At 43.8% G+C, this 21,375-nt stretch overlaps 1 protein-coding gene and 1 long non-coding RNA gene across 3 annotated transcripts in view; both read right to left on the bottom strand.

Moving 5' to 3' along the window:
* LOC135392821 (uncharacterized) overlaps nt 1-21,375 on the bottom strand; it is a 189,020-nt gene that overhangs the window by 149,539 nt on the left and 18,106 nt on the right. For both annotated transcript variants that reach the window (XM_064623526.1, XM_064623525.1), the window contains exon 2: nt 14,890-15,041. In XM_064623526.1, the coding sequence (XP_064479596.1) occupies nt 14,890-15,041 (152 nt within the window). The remainder of the gene's footprint in view (nt 1-14,889; nt 15,042-21,375) is intronic.
* On the bottom strand, nt 7,370-9,055 carry LOC135392820 (uncharacterized). The gene is made up of 3 exons (XR_010422241.1): nt 8,964-9,055; nt 8,335-8,395; nt 7,370-7,925 (listed from the first exon to the last, which is right to left on the bottom strand). It is a non-coding gene; the product is annotated as an uncharacterized LOC135392820 (long non-coding RNA).

Consider the following 21,375-nt stretch of genomic DNA (forward strand, 5'->3'; position numbering starts at 1 on the left):
TTCGTCGTTGAAACATTCCTTCTCCACTTCTTCCCAAGTAGCGTGGGTGCGGAAACAATTTTGTAAAGAGTGGTAGCTGAACATCTTCACGTAGTGATGACGCGAGCGCGGTGCGCGCTGCCTTTATAGAGATAAACGCGCGCGCGCGCGTAAAGAAACGAAAGTGAAACTGAAACTCAGAAGCCACCCGTCGCCGCTAGGAGCGCGCGCGCAGCAGAGAGCCGAAACCGAAAACACCCGCGGCCGGTGCAGAGGGCGCTAGGAGCGCGCGCATGCGCGGACGGGTGGAGCAGAGGGCGCGCGCGCATCCATAGCTGCCGCTGCGCGTCGCCTCACTCAGTTTCTCTCGGGCTGTCGCGGAAGACGGACGTGCGCTCCGCGCGCTCGCTCAGTTTCTGGCTGGCTCTCATAGAGAGCAGACGTGTGTTCTCCGCGCTCGCTCAGTTTCTGCCTGGAAGTTGCCGCGGGGGAAAAGGTGAGTGATTTGACGCGCTCCTTTTCTCGTATGTTTGCCGTGTTTATCGGTGACCGCGCTCGTGTTAAGCCTTTTCTCGCATGTTTAGACTTGTTTTGCGGTGTCCAAGCCTGTTGACGCATGTTTAGCGATGTGTGCCCAGTGGTTCCCGCCTTGTGTTAGCTGCGTAGTGTTGGGGTTAGGCCTAAGCGATCGCCCCCGTAAGCCTCTCTTCTAATATATATGCCGTGTTTAGCGGTGACCAACGAGTGATTTGACCGCGCTCGTGTTAAGCCTTTTCTCGCATGTTTAGACTTGTTTTGCGGTGAGCAAGCCTTTTGTTCGTGTTGACGCATGTTTAGCGATGTGTGCCCAGTGGTTCCCGCCTTGTGTTAGCTGCATAGTGTTGTGACGTTGAGGTTAGGCCTAAGCGATCGTCCCCGTAAGCCTTTTACCCCGATGTGTACTGTTTTCTCCGTGCTGTTTTAGCAGTAGCGGTTAGACCTTTTCTCTTGCATGCCTAGACTTGTTTAGCAGTGCTGTCATTTTTACCTGCTGCTAGTATCTTGTTCTCTGTCTTTCTCGTCTAGAGCTATGATGGTGGCGCCATCTGGTGTGATGCCTTGCAACTAAGTGGCCACCTGTCGTCGATCTCTGCAACTGCTGGGTGCAAACTACCAACATGGCGGGCGCTGGTCACTCGGGTGTTGCGGAACGGCTTCTTCGCCGCGGCATCGTTGATTTTCGAATAAATTGTTTCTCTCCACTCTATTTCTATCTTTTTATTTTATTTTCTGCCTATTTTTTTATTTTTTATGACCACGATTATCCGGAAACGCACAACTGGTCTGGACGCGAGATAGACGTTCCCCAATTAGTGTGATGGCTCCCTGGAGGGTGCTGATTAATGTGGGGGTCCCAATTAGCTCTAATTGCTAATTAATGGCGTCCAGACGAAGATGTGCGTTTCCGGATAAACGTGGTCAGTACTTACTACTTTCATGTGCACTCGCAAGCAGACATCTTGGCACCACTTTTAAATCTGCCCTCAAAGTTACAACATGTGCTTTCAGGGTGGAAAACAAAGGTCACCATTCCGATTAGCTGCTATCTCCCAGTTCAAGCACTTTTGCTGTCTGGACACTGGTTCCTGTGGATGGGGTGTTACAAGCTTCACTGTCTGATATAGAAGGTACGTTACATTAGCTCAGTTAATTTGTCTTTTGCACAGTTTTGTTACTGTTAGCTGGATTACTGTTGGACATACAATCCTTTGACACACAGAAGCTGATGTCGCCTCTGATAACGTTTTAGAATTTTCAGTGTCATCAACGTCCATTGAGAAAGGTGCCTTTACTATCTGTGAATCTTCAATTGAAGAATAGCCCAGAATTCATGTTAACATTGTCTACTCTTATTAATTCACTGTCTGTGTTCTGAGCGCTAAGAAAAATGGAAACTATTTATTTGTCACAACTTCACTCTGAATGTGGTACTGGCTTGACATGCAAGCTAAAATACCTGGATTCTACAATAACTGTGTTGAACTTGGTGCATTAGCGTGGGCAATGCCACATTCACTACATTTTTAGTGGGTCCGGTGCACAAATACTGTGTGCATACTGCATACATACATACTGTTCGATTAGGCAAAAATACCTGAGCAGTGCTGTGTAGTCTTTTTACCCAAAGTCCATACTCTTACTGCAAAGTCACAGTACGTAGAACAGCAATGTGCAGGTATGCTGTGATAGAGATTCACAACAGAAAAAAGACTGTCGAGAGCATCTAAATTTTAATGAGACGAGACTTTCGTGCACAAGGCTGCTCTTGTTAATGTCTAACATGAAGTTACAAAATCCCAGAATATATAAAACATGTTGTAATGTGGAGAGCAAAGGTTGATACAGACATAACAATAATTATACAATCATATATAATAAAATAAAAAGGGGGTACAACTTCCCCCTCAACTCAACTCGACAACTCAATAACTCTACTTATTCTCTACCTTACAACATGTCTTATATATTATGGAATTTTGTTACTTGATGTTAGACCTCAAGAAGTACAGCCTTCTGTGCAAAAGTCTTCTTTATGTTGTGCACAATCATTATACAGTAAATACGACTATCCATTTCTTGTCATTAAATGCTTTTTCTTTTTTTTCTGCAGTGATGAGCATCCATAAGGACACATGCCAGAAAGGGAGTCTCTTTGGATGACAAACCCTCATCACCTCATGAGGATACAATGGTTGACGAATGGTTCTCAAGCACATCGAAACTTCAACAAATAATTCGTGAAAAAGCCAGTCAGTGCTAGCACCAGGAATTGAACGTGGACCGTCCTGCTACCAGTCAGAGATGTTACATTTCAGGCGCTCATTGACTTTTGGTGAATTACTTGTTGACTTTGTCCCAAGGTGGAGCTCGCCACAGCTCATTTGCTTATCTGTTAATGTTGTGATGTGTGTTGCGTTTTTCTCTTTGTGTGTTCCAGACTCAGAACGGTTAATTTGGATCAGGTCAGGTACGTTTCATTTAGACATGGCAAACATAAATTGGTGTTTCTCAACACAACTTAGCAGTGGGAATGGAAAGCTGCTCATTATGCATGATGTAAAACCCCAAGACTAGGGAACACAAAGGGACAGACACAAACACGTCCCTTTGTGTTCCCTAGTCTCGGGGTTTTACATATGCATCATCTTCACCAGCTCGCTTGCTTCCTAGCCATTTTTTCTGCACATTATGTTCACTCTACTTTTATCGTGTGCTATATAATCTTGTTCAAGTTCTGTCAAACGACGTGTAATGCTATAAAAAAATTCAGTACACTGTTTATGTGGGCTGAATGGTAGCGCATGAATGCAGGAAGAAAACTGTCATGTTATGGCAAGTGTTTACGTATTGTACATTTAACTACTAATTTTATTGGTTAGCTTTCGCCGGCGTATCATGTCAAGCCATGTTATATTAATTTGCAACATGTTCTTCCTAGGAACCAGAGCAGCTGATACACAGTGAGAACATAGCCCGTGTGTGTTTGTCTTTTCCACCGCAGCCCTTGGGTTCCCTCCCTGATGGCTACACATGTGAGGGATAGGTTTCAGAACTGGTAGTTCCCGTCAAGTGTGAATTGCTTTTCAGGGGATCATCACGCTGGCAGATGAAACATATGGTTTAAATTATTTGCAGGACAGGAATTGCGTAGCTTCACACAAATACTACTACTACAACGTAAGAGTGGTTTCAAATCTAGCTTTTTTTGTGTTCCTGACGTTATCGCACAAGATGTAGTATCCACTATGATCCTTTATATGGGGGGTATGTACAGTGCAATCAACAGATGCTATTTACAAATCTGTGTTTTCTACTGTGTTGAAATGGGGTAGTTTGTATCTGAGAGCCATAGCGAAACACAGGCAGCCAAGGACAGACTTTTGATGCCCTCGAGAAACATGGCAACACATTGCAGGTACTCTGGATGCTGCCTAAATTTCCAGAACACACAGCTCAAGGCAGCGGTTAAATAACAAGTGGTTAGAGAAATCCAAGACAGTTGCATGTGTAAGCAATCCGCTGTTGGATTTGCTTCTGTCCGAGATACGTTATCTCAAAGGGAACGCACGGATACACTCAATGATACTAGGGCTGCCTGTGAAAGAGAATGAGGAGAGGGGAAGATATATAACCCCTTTTTTCTTGTCTGTTATTCTATTGGTTAAATTGTCATTTGCTTAGCAGCATATATGTGTATATTCCAGAGTCTGCTAATAAATATATCAGTTTAGAGCTAGCAGTCGCATTGTAGATGTCTCATCCTGTCCTTGGCTGCTTGTGTTTCACTATGGCCATGCTTTCTATTGCAAAAACAGAAAACAAAAAAAGACAATAGAAACACACGAAAAGAGCGACATAAAAAGCTGCCTGTTCTAGTGCTCACATGGAGGCAATGCAATGAGGGATGTTCCATTCATGAACTGTGCATAGTAGTACATATCACAACGGCAACCGATTATTTAGATTTTTCTTGAAGTACTTTGTTTTTTGGAGCTTTGTTTGCACAGTCTATTATTGGAGCTTTATGTGATTCCCCTCTTGAGATACTTTAAGATTGCTGATGGTGTGCAGTTTGTTAATTTTGAAACTGTACTGTGCTGAGGTACAAAAACAGAATTGTCATATCCGCATTTGAGCACATAGGAATAATTTGTAAGTACTTCCCTTGTTGACATTAATACTTGCACCAGGTCACAACATTGTTGATTGATGGAAAATGTAAATAAATATATTTATTTGCTTGCAAAACAATGCACAAATGTCTTCTTTTCTAGTGAGATATTCCCTGTTAACCAGACATAAATGTGGAAAAGTTAAAGGGCACAATTATGGTAGAGTCTAGCGTTGCTTTTTGCCACTTCACATATATTCACTGTTATTCGTGTGCACATGTAGGAATAGGAAGGTAGAGAATGCGCATAAAATATTTCGTATGCAGCCACACATATGGTTCAGAAGATTAATTAGATGATGTCCAAGCATATATAATTGTGCTTCATGTGCAATGGGTATGCTAACGAATTGCTTCCATGAAGCCTTTTTATTTATTTTTTATAAATTCTTTTTATAAATCTTTTTTATTTTATATAAATTTCATATTACATATTGTCTACTTGTATTTTTATAAATTTGATAAATTAAAAACTCAAGTTACATGGCCCCTGTAAGAGTGCCCTTTGCAAATGGTTTGGTAACATGTCTCTAACTGTAAAGGTAAGAGGCAATCGAGAATGCTGCAGACAAGGTTGCAACTTACATATTGCTTATCATGTCCTACACACGAAGTGATTTGTACAATAATTCCTGAGCACGGAATTAATTCCGAGGCTGGCCAGTGATGTTACCCAGGACGACAGGTCACATAATTGTTTCTAACACTTTTACACCCCATGGGCTGAGTTGTGAATTGAAAGAGCACTCTACAGAAGGATAAGGTGCACCTGATTTCTAGGATCTATGCTATGCCCTAACTCCATTTCTAAAAACACCATTTCTAAGTGGCAATATGTGCTCTGGTACTTCTTTTGCGTCTGCATAGTGTGCAACCACATGGCTACTGGAGCTTTCGTGTGCCTGTTTTTGTGCGACGGTGCTCATTACAAACAATATCCAGATGTTACACATAAAATGCAGTAGTTTGTAGCGTGCCACACAACGCCGCGTGACATGGGAGTGTGTGATTCAAAGAAAGCTTCTGGAAAATGCACAGAATCCCATAAAAAGTTTAAAATGTGATTTGTATTTCGTTTTACGTCTCTCGTCGTTACATACCATCGTCGACGCTGTTGCACATTGATAAATCGTATGTAAAACTTGTCCCATAGCATTATGCGGTTTCTCAAATACATAGCACAATTTTTTCGTGCAGGAATAAAACGCTGTCGGCATTTTCTTGCTAACACGTCTGTCGAAACGTCAGTCTCTACAATGGGCAAGTGCTGTAAAGGGGCTAACGCAGACGCGACTTGATACAAATTGTACGTGCTCACAAAACACAAATGACGAATTCCAGTCACAACATCGCACAGAGGTTGGTTCGCGAATGAGTTCGCAGCTGCTGCACTGTTTACTTATCGCGGAACGGTGGAACCCACTGATCTCTATGTATAAAGGCTGGATCGCGCATGGGAGAGGGGCTCGTGGGAGGCAGGCGTGCCTTCGGGCCGCCATGTTGGTGGGCCCTAAAGTGCTGTGTGTGCCCATAGAAAACAATGGGAGGCAACAGAGATTGTGAGTATTTATTGCGCTGCTAGCATTGATCGTTGTTTGTCATCACACAATTTTGTAAGGTGCCAGTATACTTATGTATCCTAACAGTGTTTCACAAGCGTCCTGCCGTTCGATTCTTAATTACGTTATGTTTTGCATTCCGAAACTAGACCGTCACTGCAGTGCAGCGCTGGGGATTGTACTACAGCACGTTTCCCAGCCAATATTTCAATAAGAAACGACTTGAGGTTAACAACAACCATGTATATAATATCCCGTACTGCGTTCTGGACAAAAATTGTTTCATAAAGAACGGTCCGGGAAAAGATATACTCGCATGGCAGAAAGAGATCGTTCTGTAGAATCACAGCCGGCATTTTAGCCGTGTATGCGTTTAGTATGATTTATATCAAGCGTCGACTTAGAAAGAGTCTTTTAGTAAACGACAGCGGTGCTTTGCCTCGCAAATATGGACACACCGAAGCAGCCCAAATAATTACTTCACGCAATTAGATCACACTCGTTAGGACAGTTAATCAGGTAGTGATGTAAGCTTAATCAATTAAGTTACTTAGAAAGTGGTAACACCTCCTTGAGACACAGAACTTATCTCTTTTTGAAGTACAGCCCTTCTATGTTTGTTTGCTTCTTCCTTTATTTGTTCTGATTATTTGCAGGCGCGGTTGTGCCAAACTGAATGTCCTTCTCCAGCACTCACATGCTTTTGTTGAATACAACTGTAGCGTGAGAAAAGCTGCGTGGGGACGGGGTCCTGCTATCCAGTGCTGACTTTGTCATGCTTGTTATGTGGAGCATGTTCCAAAAAATGCACCTCCACGTATGGTCTTCAAATTGCAACAGGACTATTTGGAGACTAAAACAGTTGTGATTTTGTCATTTTGGCCCTCGTGTACCCAGTCTGTGAAGGGCAAACAAAAAAGTCTAACACGATATGCTTTTGTAATGAAGATCACTGATGATGAGTAAAGTGAATATACCAGTTCAAGTTTATTCAATATTTTATATCATTCATTATATTATTCAACATTTTATGTCAAGTTTATACAACATCAAGTTTATTCAAGCTCAAGATTTATTTCTTGCACTTATGCGTGTCAGGATACAATGAACGTGCAGGGAGTTCGCAAAAGACTTCATTTATTGTTTTGTGACCTTGCTACAATGGCAATATATATTTTAGGAATGACAATGGTGAGGTACACTCTCTCAATTTTAGGTTGGAATGAGCAATGAATAGCGACTTCCCTCGTGATATTTTCTCATATATGCTAAATTTTAAATTTAATGTGATCGAATATGTGATAATATAATAATAATATATAAGAATATAATATGTGATAAATGAATGTGATCAACAGTAGATGTAAACAACATGAGTAGCCAGAGAAGTGCATTCTCAATAAATAATTTTCTTCTTATAGCGTGTATGTGCATACCTATTAACTGAAACAATTATCACAGTTCCCTGACAAGTTTTAATTTCTGAGAGTGTACTGTAGAGGCTGCTTAGACCTACAACAGTTCATACAAGGTATTATATACTGTGAATGCCTTTAAAAATCCCATGTGACACATATGCCTTTACTTCCTGGAGGTGCTGTGGTAGTCAAAGTTTGTGGGCATTACGCAGGTTCTGCACCCATTTCTTGAGTATGTCGAGGCAGCTGTGAAGTAACCTGCATTGATGATGATTATTCCAATTTTTATGGTGCATCGACAACAAAGGAAATAATACATCAGAACATTGGTTTGGGTGCAACCAGTTAAAAATGTATTATATTGTTTAATAAATGCATTGGACAAATGTTAAAACATCAGTTTAAAACATGGTTTACAATCCATGTATCTTCTAAAAATTAAAAAGATTAAAAACTATTCTAAAAAGAATATGGGGAACTCTTCTAAAAAGAATTATAATCTCTAATTATTATATTGCTGGGTGAAGGAGCCTAAAGTCTAAGGTGTGTTTCTGATGTGATCATGTAAGAAACTATGTAAAACTGAGAGAGGCTAACCACAGTGCGTGCACTGAGGTTGTTCCTTCCTGTAAAGTAGAAACCAGTGGATGAGGAACGTGATACTTACCTGTACACCCAGCCGTATCACACTGCACAGATTATTCACTGGGTAGCCCTCATGACGAAACCTGTATTGAGAGACCACTTTTGCCTTCAAAACTGCTACAAATAGCACGACACGCTACAAATTATTACTATCGTAACAAGCTGACGATATAGCTCAGACACAAAGGCGTTATTCAAGTCGCGCCACACCACCGTTACGTAGGATTCTTTGTCACAAATCAAACCAAGGCACAAAACAATACCAATACATGAAAAAAGGTGACAATGGTGGTCTCATCATGACGTAATACCGAACTTGTGCGCGAAGGTAATTCAAAGAAATGAATGTGGCACTTGCTTCCGCAGAGAACACCGTGTACCATGGTAGCAGTGCATGCGAAAAAGCGCTTGAGTGCTTGCACATATATTGATGACAACACTGCCTGTGTAGTGTAACATGTTCTTTCAAGCATGTTATGCACTCAAACCGTATTTGCCGCCGGGTAAAATGCAAGTGTGCTCGATTGAACGTCGGAAGAGCGATCAAGCAACCTGCATCCAGTGCTAGTTTTGGGCAAAAAAACACTTCATAATGGTCAACTAAATATACAGAATGGACGCCTATTTATTCCTCGATAAAGAGTGACTCACCTGTATAAATTTAGGCCCTGTATCCTTGCCAGTACGGTTGGTACGACCGTAATTGCAAGAAGTTGCCATGATCGCTGCGGCGACTGTTGTGGGTACACTAAGATGGCGGCCGGTTTCTTCACGCTCGCACTCCCTATCCGCGATCCAGCCTTTTACAATCGAGATCAGTGGTGGAACCCGGCTGTCCGCCATCTTCAAGCACAGATACGTGAAGCCGCGAGAAGGCGTAGCTGAAATCCACTGACAAGTACGAAGGCGCGTACACGTCACAATGCCCGTTCGGGTGCATCTACGTCATAAAAATGGCTGCGCCCATGTGTGTTTCGGAATGAATTATCTATTTTTTTGACATGGTACTGTACCGAACTGAGAGAATGAAAGTGCATTTTGGGGAGAGCTGGATGTGGGCTTTCAGAATATCACAACCGTTTCGACTATTTGGGATATCGGCATAGCTGACCTTTAAACGCATGAAGCGCCTCACTTTATCCCGCAAAGAAACTGTCGAGTTTCGGGAGTTGGGCTTTGCTTTTAGCGCAAGAGGAACACGGGGATGCTAAGCCTAACGGATTCGAAACTTGTCATCTTGCAAGAGGTAGTGTCGTTGAATTGGGCTCGATCACCTCACTTTAGTGAGGTTACTCTAGGTTAGGTTCTACAGATTTGGGGGGTCTGGGGGGCGCCCCCACCTCCAGGCACGCACTAGGCGGTGCGGGCGTCGAGACCGTGCCTCGGGTTAGATCAGAAGGTCCTCAGTAAAGATGGCGGATCGCCTTCAAGGAACCGGCGATAAAATTTAATTTCTATACGTTTTACGCAATATACGAGGGTCATTTCTGTTTAATTTCGTTACTAATTAGCTCCACTTTCACGTAAAAGCGTTTGATTTTTGTTTTTATTCTTTTTTCTTTAAAAAAGCCTGGCTCTAAAAAAGCCAGTGGTCCCGATACGGAACTACATCCCGTTTGAGGAACTGTCGTGTTCGTCACTAAGGATGATCTTGATTTATGTTTGCAGTGCCAGCCTTTTCGAAGTGTGTTCGATGTTTGGAGGACTGCCTGGTGCATCAGATGGATTGTGTGTCCGTGCAACGTGCGCTCCATATGCATGTGTGGCTTGGGAATAGTGAATCGTGTATGCTTTCCATTCGGCGAACGATGATGTGCTGGATGCAATTAAAGGTATGTGCACGCCAATAAAATTTACTGTTTCAAGTTCGATGTCCTTGGTGCATTTCCTTCTTTTCTTTTCTTTTTTTGCTAAGCCTGGAGGTCATTTTTCTGTTAGGGAACAGAGCACCTGCAGCTTTAGCAGGCACCGCGAGCCTCTTGAAGTCATCTGGCACTTTTTTTTTTTATGTGCCAGTTGATCAGGCGGCACCTATCCGTCATTGGGTTTAGTGTAGTAAACAGTTTCTCAAAGTTAAAAAGAGGTCTGAGAAACAAACAATTCCCTTTAGTACTGGTGATGGTCTTGCACATACCCAGCCCTTTACTTTCATAGAGGTGTTGAGAGCGTTATCGTCTGTAAAAGCAACTGCTCCAGGGTTACATATTCTATATAGAAGTCGCATGTCCGAGGAGTAAAAAAAATCTTGTTTAGATTCTTTAACCAGGTCTGGATAGAGGGTACACTTCCATGCATGTGGAAAACTGCTACAGTAATTCCATTCTTGAAACCCGGAAAGGATGCTTCAAATCCAAGCAGTTATAGACCCATCGCTCTTACGAGCTGCCATGCAAGACATTCGAGTGAATGGTTAATAACCGGCTGGTTCACTTCCTGGAAGAGAACCAATGTCTAGCTCAGTTGCAATGTGGTTCTCGGTCCGGGCGTTCGACGATGGATCATCTGATCCGTCTAGAGACGACCATCCGTGAGGCATTTGTGTGGAGACACCGCTGTCTGTCTGTATTTTTTTATCTAGAAAAAGCGTATGACACCACTTGGCGGCATGTTATACTACTAGATCTCCACTCATTTGGAATACAAGGTCGTCTCCTTAAATGCGTTGCAAATTTCCTCAAAGACAGAGCATTTCGAGTTCAACTTGGAACAACTCTGCCATGTCCATTTGTGCAAGAGAATGGCGCGTGCCACTGGGGTCTGTCTTAAGCGTCACATTATTTCTGGTAAAGATCAACTCCGTGGCTACTGCCATCCCATGCACCATCCATAAAGTACTCTTTATACGTGGACGATATTCAGTTATCTTGTAGCTCCACAAACCTAAGAATATGTGAGGGTCAAATGCAGCTAGCAATAAATAAGCTAGTAAAATGGTCTTCCGAGAACGGATTTAAATGTTCACCAGAGAAGACAGTCTGTGTCCCATTCTCAAGAGTTAGGGGAGTGTTTCCACCACCCAGCCTCAAACTCGATGGCCAGGATCTTCCTGTTCAGTCCAAACATAAATTTCTTGGGGTCATACTCGACAAAAAGCTTACATTTCTGTCTCACATAAAAAGCTTGAAGGTTAAATGTACAAAATCTCTAAATCTACTAAAAATAAATATTGGCACTTATGTCTTGTGGTGCGGATAGGAAAACGCTGCACAGGGTATACACTTCAACAATCCGCTCAAAACTCGATTATGGCAGCATTGTGTACGGTTCAGCTCGTCAGTCTGTATTAAAAATTCTAAACACGATACACCATCAAGGGTTACGGTTGATATTAGATGTATGCCCTCAAAATCAAAAGTTACCTCAGCACCCTGCACTTTCTTGTATTAAACGCACATTGAACGCCTTTTTACCAGTTGACCCAGTGTCATGCCTCCATTCAGCATGCGGCTTGCAAGAGATGCTGAACGTTACGGCTTCACTCCTTACAATTGTTTTGTCGTGGAATCACCTAAGGGGATTCCTCCGTGGCAGTCTCCACCAGAGTACAATTGCTCATTATTAAAGTACGACACGCATAAAACCCCTACGCAAGTACTGCTGCAGGAATTTGAAGACATCAAACAAAGCTTTCCAGAACACATCGAAATATACACAGACGGCTCAAAGTCCAGTACTGCAGTAGCATGTGCTATGGTCTCAGGTACATGTACACGATCTCATCAGTTAAAGCATGTGACATCAATATTTACAGCAGAGGTTTATGCAGTCATTTTAGCTTTAAATTTCATATTACAAACTCACATAAGATCCTCTATAATATACACAGACTCTCTTTCCACTCTCCAGGCCATATGCAACTTGCATAAACAGAGAAAAAGCACCTCGTACAACGAGCACGATATTTGGCTAGCGTGGTGCTCAATAGGGGTTATCATCTGAAATTCTGTTGGATGCCAAGCCACACTGGTATACGGCATTGCTCCCTTTCAAATGCCCTATCAGGATCTTAGGTCAGCTCAGAATTTTGGGAACAGCAAACAGAAAATAAACTGCAGAGAGCAAAGCCCAATATTCAATGCTGCACCCGGTACCTAGAGGACAGGCTGCAGTGTGTGGTGCGATCACGTCTAAGAATCGGCCATACTTTTTTGATCCACGGGTTCCTGCTTCGAGGGGAGGAACCACCTGAATGCACCCATTGTGGCGAACCTCTGTCCGTTCTACATATACTCATCGCATGTTCATCTCATAACAGACACCGTAAAAATCATTTCAGTGAGTCTTACAACTACTTTTCACCGCTGCACCCGGCGCTCTTGTTGGCTGACGACGCTATATCGTTCCTTTTAATGCAGTATTTAATTTCACGAAAGACATCGGAATTCTTAACCAGTGGTGATTTTACAATGGTGGTTTTATACATTCATGAGATATTTTAAATAAACATGTTGTTTTCATTTAGCTAGTTCATCCTTAACATTGTAATGGCGCATTATGACCGTAGTTGTCAATGCGTCAGAAAAACCTGAATCATCGTCATCATCATCATCAGCGTCCGCCCTGCTAAGCATAACGGTGTAAAAATGTGGCTTTCATTCACTAAAACAACTTCGACGGATATCGAAGACTCGTGGAGCTAAATGTTAATCAGCACTATCCGCTTTTTAAACACGGAATGTCATCTTACGAAGCAGTTGAGCATTATCTATGTTTCGAGGCCGTGAATTTCTGCGAGATCAAGAATTTCGCAACCGGGAATATCGCGGCCCTAAAAACTAACCATACCATATGAATAAGAACCACGTGCTATATAACCTGAGCCTACGCTATTTTAAAGTACTTTCTATTCCAGTTTAGTTAAAAAAAATAAATTTCATGCAGACGCAGGTACGCTGAGCATGCTTTGAAAGTGCTCACAGTTCTGATTCAACCTTTCATCTTCTTAATAATCTTCCTTTAGGTAACAGAGATAACACAGGAACATTTTTCCTTAATTAAACTAACTCTAGATGAAAAGCTTTCAAAACACGGTTATGACCAAGCAAAAGAGTGTAGTAGCAAACGACAAGGTCACACGCGCATTTGTGTGACATCACAACTCTAGCTTACCCCCCCCCCCCCTTTTGGAGCAGGGTCGAGAAGGGTTGTTCCTAGGGTTAACCCTGGCTACGTTTCTCCGCTGAGTTATGACCTCATTTCCACTACCCTGGCTAGTTTTCACCCACTTCGAGTCACTCGGAGTTGCCAGAGTTGAATAAGAAAACAGGCCCAATGCACACTGGACAGGTGCTGGCCTGACGTCATTGCAAACGTCATCACACTATGGTATAAAAAAATGGTGGCACCCATGATTTGCAGTCCGACCGTTTGTAAACCACGCGATTACTGTTCCTGAGGCCGTTCGATCTATACCAATGAGTTTCGTACCAATAATTTATTATCTTAGGGAAACAGGTTGGCCTGGGCGTGTGTGCCAAGGTATACCTAAACTGGTAGCGTAAACAAGCGAAGATACCAAAACAGACCCATCGGCAAAGCTACCAGCAAGAGGCGCAAGCGATCCTGGGTGTTGGTATGGTGGGCTAGAAATACGGGTGTACCAATCGGCCTATCCAATGCATGGGGAAGGGGGGGGGGGGTCCCTCAAATGAAGGATAGATCGAGTCGTCGCTCGCAGCGAACCATGCGGATTCGCCATGTTGTATCTTTCACAAATAAAAGTATTTGGTTGGCAGTACAGGGCTGTGTTTGTCTCGTCCTTTTTCCTTTTCGTTGTCGCCTCGTACTTTTTTTTTTAACTTTTATCGCTTTTAGTACCTATTATTAGAACCCTCTGTGTCTATAGTGCTCAACTTTTAAGACTCATGAATTTAATACGGTCATTCACAGGCCACTTCGTCCAATCCAAGACGGGGCCCAAAAAAAAAAAAAAAAAAGGGCGGCATGGCAGTAGCAGCACCCCATAGAAAGTATAGTTTGAGATAGTTCACACAGCACTGGGCACAATGCAAATGAAATTGACAGGACTACTAAAATGCAACGTTATGCATTCCAGCCGGTCAATCAGGGGCCTTCCTGCTTGTCTCGCCTTTCAGCGTGACCGTGCTGCCATCGACTTCTACCGCCAGGCGCCCAATTATTTGTAGTCTGAGATAACTTACCCAACGCTTGGTTATTGTATTCATTCAAACGCCGATGTCCGCAAAACTTACTGCGTTGCCTTTTCAATCCCCCCGCTGTCTTCAGTGTTGGCCGACGGACAAGATGGCAACCCTAACCAGTGGTGTCGAAGGAAGCAGCGTCTCTCACCCAGGCATTTCTTCTAGCATGTTTCTCTCTCTCTCTCTCTCTCGTTATGATTTCGATGGGTGAACGTAACTTTCGTAATTTTTCATGTTTCGTTTTATTAGAGGTTATCCGCCATACACGAAAAGTATTTTACTTTATATTGGCTATGCATGGTGTTTTATGTGGGCATGCAGAGAACCCGGGTGGAGCGGGCTCACTGATTTTTTTTTTTTTTTTTCATTTGAGAACTGAAAGAAAATACGACAGGTAGTGTTTCCAATTGACTTACATAACTACTAGCTGAGGAGAGCACAAGACGGCGGTTATGACTGTCCCGTTCATGACGCCCCGGGGTAGTTCGTACAAAAAGAGCTCTCCGCCAGGCTTCACTTTCGCAGATATGTCTCCGCCAGACTTCACTTTCGTAGATATGAAGGGGTTCTGAAAAAAAGGGGAGAAACACGAGCATTTCATCACACGAGCATCACATTTCAGCAGTGATGGGCAGTACTTGAAGTAGCAAGTACTCAAGTAGTAATTGAAGTACATTTCTGTGTACTTGTACACTACTTTAAGTACATTTTAAACTGTGTACTTTGTACCATACTTAAAGTACTTTTTTCCGAGTACTTTCCCATCAAGTACTCAAGCACCCAAACTTGAACTCCAGACAAAAAATCACAAAAGATTATAAAAAATGCACCCTACTAGAAGCGCTAAAATGACAACAACGAAACGAAAACACACAGATAGCGCTATCTGTGCGTTTTCGTCTTCTGAATAGAATATTTATTTCACTTGTCTACGAAATGTTTAAAACATGACAAAACCTGACTGGTGAAAAATCTCGGACTAGTGTGCCACACGGCCGCCGTCCTTTAGAAACAAAACGATGTCATTTACCATCTCCAGTTCCAGTATACAAGAAATGCAAGGTACGTACTATAAGAGCATTAACTTATGGCTGTCTAGCTAAGAGAAGTACACTATTTCTAGATGAGGCCCGTTAGTCGTACATGTCCGTTGTGAAGAGCAACGTGGCGGCAGGACCACTGTCGCAGGAACTCCTGCTCACGCAACAAACAGTCTGTGTTCTAAGTATAATCTGTCACCAGTTGAGTCACCATGTAGAGTCTAGGATGCATCAGGCGGTTTCTTCTATTCTGAGCTACGGCTGTGCAGCGAAATTTCCAAAGCGTAAAAGTCCGAGCCTTGTCCTCATCTGTTGCATAGGCCGATACCGAATGGAAAAGCGGCGACACACAAGTGTTCACAGAGTCCTTGTTGTGACACACTCTCGTAGCACATCGTCACTATTCTCCTCGGCGCCGCAGTTGGAACATGAGGGGCTGCTGAGAAGACCCCCATCTGGCCAGTTTGTCTTTCGTTGGCAATATTTCGCTGCCAACTAGCTTTCCAGAAAAAATCGCTCACTTCACTGTTCAGGGCAGTGGGCTGCCTTCCCTTCTTGAACCTGCCCAAGTGTGCGTCACCATGTTCGATGCTCTTTTTGTGGAAGAGTTCTTCGCATAAGCGAGAAACTGAGGCGAGTCGAGGGTCCGGATCAGGCACAGCTTCCTGTAAACGATTGAATTGCTGGACTACCTTTTTGTAAATCAATCGTGTGTAGCGAGCCGCCCAATCTGCAACGCCATCAGCGCTCGTTCAAATTGGTCGCGCTAATAAATGCACGGCGCACGGGCCGCTCGGCCAGTTGATTAGCCAGAACGTTGTCTCTTTCCTGGAACACGCTACCTACAAACTGGTGACCCGAACGTGATGAAGAACAGACGGCTTGCCGGTGGGCCAGAGTCGTAGGCCGCCGCTATCGACCGGCCCCCAAGTTTCCCGTCCAGAAGCACGGCTGAGTGCACTTGAGGGCACGGTCGCCAAACTTCTGGTGATAATAGCATAGATCCCCCTGGGAGGCCGGGCTGCGGGAAGGGGATCGGCGCAGACAAGACATGACCAGAATTCAGGGACACCTCCTTTGATGCAGGTTCTGCCTGATAGCAGAAGAACATGTAGGAAAGCCAACTTGAAAGAAAAGTATGCGGTGAGGAAGAAGGAAGATGGAAAGAGGCGTGGGCAGACGAGAAAGGGAACATCAGATATCGCGCGCGGAGCTCGGCTATCAGCAGCAATTGCCTAACGCAGAATGAAAACGTGATAATCAGTTCTGATAACTTTTGCCAATCCTTTCTTTGCTGTACTGCTGCTCATAATTCTGGGCTGCTACTCGTAGCGTGTGGAACGGGATGACCGGCACTCGTAAGGCTTGTCAATATACATTTTTCTTCTCTCTGTGGGAAATAGGGATGCCGTCGACATGAGAAATGTGCGTCCTGGGGCGACTTCTAAGGAGGCTGTGCCTGTGTATGTGTGACAGAGTCGGAAGAAAACCTCAGAAATTACCCTACATTATGATGAAAAAAAAAATACTCCATAGGCTACTAAGACGAATTCAGTAACTGCACTTCACTTTGTTACTTGTACCTTGTTACTCCGTTATCACTGTATCATACACTTCAGTTTGTTCTCGGCCTTATCATGAGGACCTTTCAATGCTTAATTCCAAATTTTGCGAGTTATAGTCTCTTCCTGACACCATCAAGAAGGCTTTTCGGCTACCAAAGCCCTCCCCTAAAAAAATGAAAATAAACAAAGAAACAAGCGGAAGAGTGCTTATTTTCAGAACATCTGTATAGGTGGCAGCAGAGTCACGTTCGACAGAAAAAGTGATTGGTAAACCAACAGCTCCTAGATAGCGTCGGGCTGCACGCTTACGTCACCTATGGAGGCCTTTCCTATACTTTGCGATCTGCTTCGAGCTTTCTTCTCGTTCGCTCTTTCATTTACTTCATAGCAGCATCCACAATAGTAACAGCCGGCCTTCCTGTGTGACGTAGGGCGCGGGCCTTCTCCTCATCTTGGAGGTGTTGGGTAAACTCTGCTCAAATAAGTACCAGAAACCGAGAAAAAGGAAGAAAGGTGCAATCGCAAACTGTGGAGATAAGATGGTAGGGAGCAACGTACGTCATATCAAAGTTTCCTTTCGCCGCACCAAGAGTAGAGTCGCGCAAACGTCCGTGATGTTTCCCGCAGATAATCGATATTCTTCTGGAATTTTTGTGGGCGTCCTACTCGCTTTATTGTGGAATGGGGTGAACATGGTAGAAAATTTTAGCAAACCGTTCATAACGTGGCTTGCCTGAACGTGGCTTGCCAGTGGATAAGATTCAGGGGCCGGATTCATAAACAGTTCGCACGACAAAAATTGTCGCAAGTCCGTCGTAAGACAACGTTGCGATAAAGTGCGGATTCACGAAGCGCGGGCGTCGTAAGATCGTCATAAGTTACGGCGAAATCCTAAGAGAGCCCCCGAGCTGTCGTAAGTCAATCAACAGCAAACATGGCTGCCTACTTTGGCCGGTGTGGATTTCGAACAGTTGGAACCGCGACGAGGTTTGCGACGTGAGAGGGCTTGTTGGAAACGTGTGACCTTGTTTGACGTCTCCGAGAGCCACTTGCTACGCTATCATAGGATGTCAAGTGCTGGGATTCGTATAGCCTGTGCGACGTACGTGTTGGCTCCCTCCTTGAGGTGACCAACTGATCGGTGCCACGCTATTCGCGGGGACGTGCAGGTGATGGTTGCGTTTCGTTTTTATTCAATTGGAAGCTTCCAGTTGGTGATTGGAGATTTGGCAAACATTTTGGGAACAGATTTGGGAAACAAATCAGTTGTTCCCGCATCGTCGTTGGTGTAACAAGTGCAGTGTGGACGCTCAAATGAAGTTCATTCGCACACCGAGTGAACTTCTAAATTATGTTTGGTCATGTCCAGGCAGTTGTCATGCAATGTAGCGTAAGCAAGGTCCTTCTCTATGAACATTCCGTATACGTGTGCATATTCTGAAATTGTGCAGGAGGAGTGCCCGGGGGATGGAAAGTGTGATTGTTTTAGAAAACACGTTTATGTCTGAATACGCTCCTAAATAATTTTGTAACTGAAGTCAACTAAATAAATGAAGATTCCACATTCTTATGTACGCAGTCTATTCACTGTTGCCATGGTTTAAGCTGCCACCTGGCAATGTGTTCACCCCATACTTATGCTGCTCTATATGGCAAGCATTCGCATTGCAGGACAAGCAGGCCTGCTAAATGTTTCTCAGTTTTCTTGTGAGTCTCCAAAACTTCCTCTGCCCCAGTGCGGCTGTCATATTGACGCCTTCATGAAATGCCATGCACACACTAATCTGAGAAGACAGGCATATAATTATTGACTCAATTGACTGTACACTGTGAATGCACGTGACGAAGCATGAGGAGGTACAGTATGCTTGTGGTTCTGTGCGTGGTTCTACTCTGAATGCCCCTGCTCAAACATGAGTCCTTGCTTGACCATGAGGCGGATGCCTGAGGCTGCTGAGCAGGCTCTACATAGATATCATTCGCAGTCGCTTTTTCTGAGGGTAAGTACACATGGGAGAAAACGTAGCCCCTGAAAGAGGCATCGTTGGACATGGTCGATGGGATGTGCCTGGATTGGTGAGTTCTTGTGCTGAGTCAGAGCTGAGCACAGCATTCTCAGCGAATTAATTAACACAAGTTTGTGGTGAGGGTGTTTGGTGCACTCATCCCCCCTCACACACATACCAATATCGAAACTGCCAGGAATATCATGGACAGCAGTTCGGTCAATGGCCCCAACCACTCTTTCCTCCAGTATCGTCACCGGTACTAGCCGCGCTGCGGTCTACACTTGCTCCTGACGTTTGAAATTAATATACTTGTGAATGTTATGAAATTTCATAGCCGTCCTTTCCTTTCCTCTCTGTAATATCCACCCTAACAACTATTGTAATTCCCAATGAACCCTCCCATTGTGCTGTTCCTGCGAACGTCCACATCGTATACTTCTCTTTTGCTCGAACTTTTAAAGTCTGTCCACTTCTACTTCTGCAAAGTTCCGTGTAATTCCCGAAACCGCGAAGAGGGCTGCAGTGATGTGCTTAGGGAACTTTTGCTTGTCTTCAGCTCCTGCTGCTCCATCTCCACTGGCGTCGATAGCGTTTTTGTTTGTTTTGTACCCTTCCACGAGGGTCTCTATCTCGCTCTCCGTAAAATTCGGCCGGTGGACACGCTTTGAGGCCCGATGAGTGACTTCTATATCAACTTCAGAACACACTTCTGAAAATACCGAGCGATTTTGTTGACAAACACCGTGGCATGTGGCATAGGATACAACGGGCCCCATTGGTTGAGCTGACGTCGTTGCAATAACAATAACATAACCTCGGGCCCAATCGCTCATTAATCCCACGGTCACATTTCAGGAAGCACGTCAGCTGCTCTTTCTTGCTCGTTCTGCCCATCGTGAAACTCCCTCTCCTTTACGATCCTTTCGTGAATACTGAACCCCGCGATTTGCGACGATGTCTTACGACGGTTGTAGACTACGACATCGTAGCGAATCTTACGAACTTGTTTGTGAATCCGACCCCTGAGTACTACATAACTGCAAATTGGCACCGACAAGCATGATAACCTTGTAAATGGTCTGCTAAATCTGCTTTTATGCGCTTGCTATTGATAACCTGAATAACCTGAAATAAGAGACTTCAACTAGCAAGCAACGACAGTTATCGCAGTCCCATATGAAGACACTTTATAATATGCGAGAAGCGGTAAGGAAAAACGCAGATTCAAGTACATACAAGTTTTCTGACCCGTCGGAAGCACTATAATGCTTAATCCGCATTCTCCGGGGGACGTGCATGACTTGACATGACAGTTTGATTAAAATGCATGGGAAGCCTTGTGAGAGCGCAGGAGAGCACATTGTTAAGGGTGAACAAATACAATTTAAAAAGCGAAACAATAATTTCGACCCCACGCGCCTTGCTATTGTAACGATGGCGGTTAAAGGTGCTTCACATTCGACGGGAATTAATGATCATCAAAAATTGTCATTTACTTATTTTTTAATTCGTTTGCCAATATGTTTAATACTTGACATCAATTATTATTTGACAATGGGTTGGGGGGATTAACAAGTACAGCATGTTTAGTCACTATGTGTCAGAGCGGAAAAACCTATTCGGTTGTCCAACGGGTTAAGAGTGAACAACCCTGGCCCTTGTACTGCTTTTTGGACACGAAAAAGTGGGTTAGCATGAGGAATGTGTTTACGGGGAAGCAGATTACACAAAGTTAAATGTTCCTTAGGAGAACTGCAGCTTTTGTTCTTGTCTTTTTTTGTCATTTTCGACACTCCAAGTGAACCAATTAAAAAAATCGATCAAACGACCGCTGCCGTTTCGATCCAACGGCGTTCGATCAAATGGTTTTCGACCAAATGTCCCGAGTTCGATCAAACGGCTTTCGACCAAACGGCGTTCGATCAAATGTCCCTGAACCTATGAAATGTTAACACCTTGTCATTCTGCAGAGGGGATGAGGGTGGATATACGTTTATTTCGGAAAGGTCAGCCTGACCGAAGGTCGGCTTGCTATTCCTAAAACAAAAATATAGCACAAAGATGGAGCAAAATCGAATATAAGATAACGAAGGTGGGTGAAGTGTGACGACATGAAAGGTCAACCCATAATTTCTTCGTGAGGGGACTTCCTATAACGATGTACAGTCGACCCGCGTTTATCCGGACTTTGTTTATCCGGATCCTACGCTATCTGGACAAAAAAGCACGGAACAGATTTATCCCCATGTATTTCGCCCTCATTTATCCGGACTTCAGCTTCCGGACTC

The sequence above is a fragment of the Ornithodoros turicata genome, chromosome 4 (genome assembly GCF_037126465.1).
Source record: "Ornithodoros turicata isolate Travis chromosome 4, ASM3712646v1, whole genome shotgun sequence".
In the NCBI taxonomy this organism is placed as follows: domain Eukaryota; kingdom Metazoa; phylum Arthropoda; class Arachnida; order Ixodida; family Argasidae; genus Ornithodoros; species Ornithodoros turicata.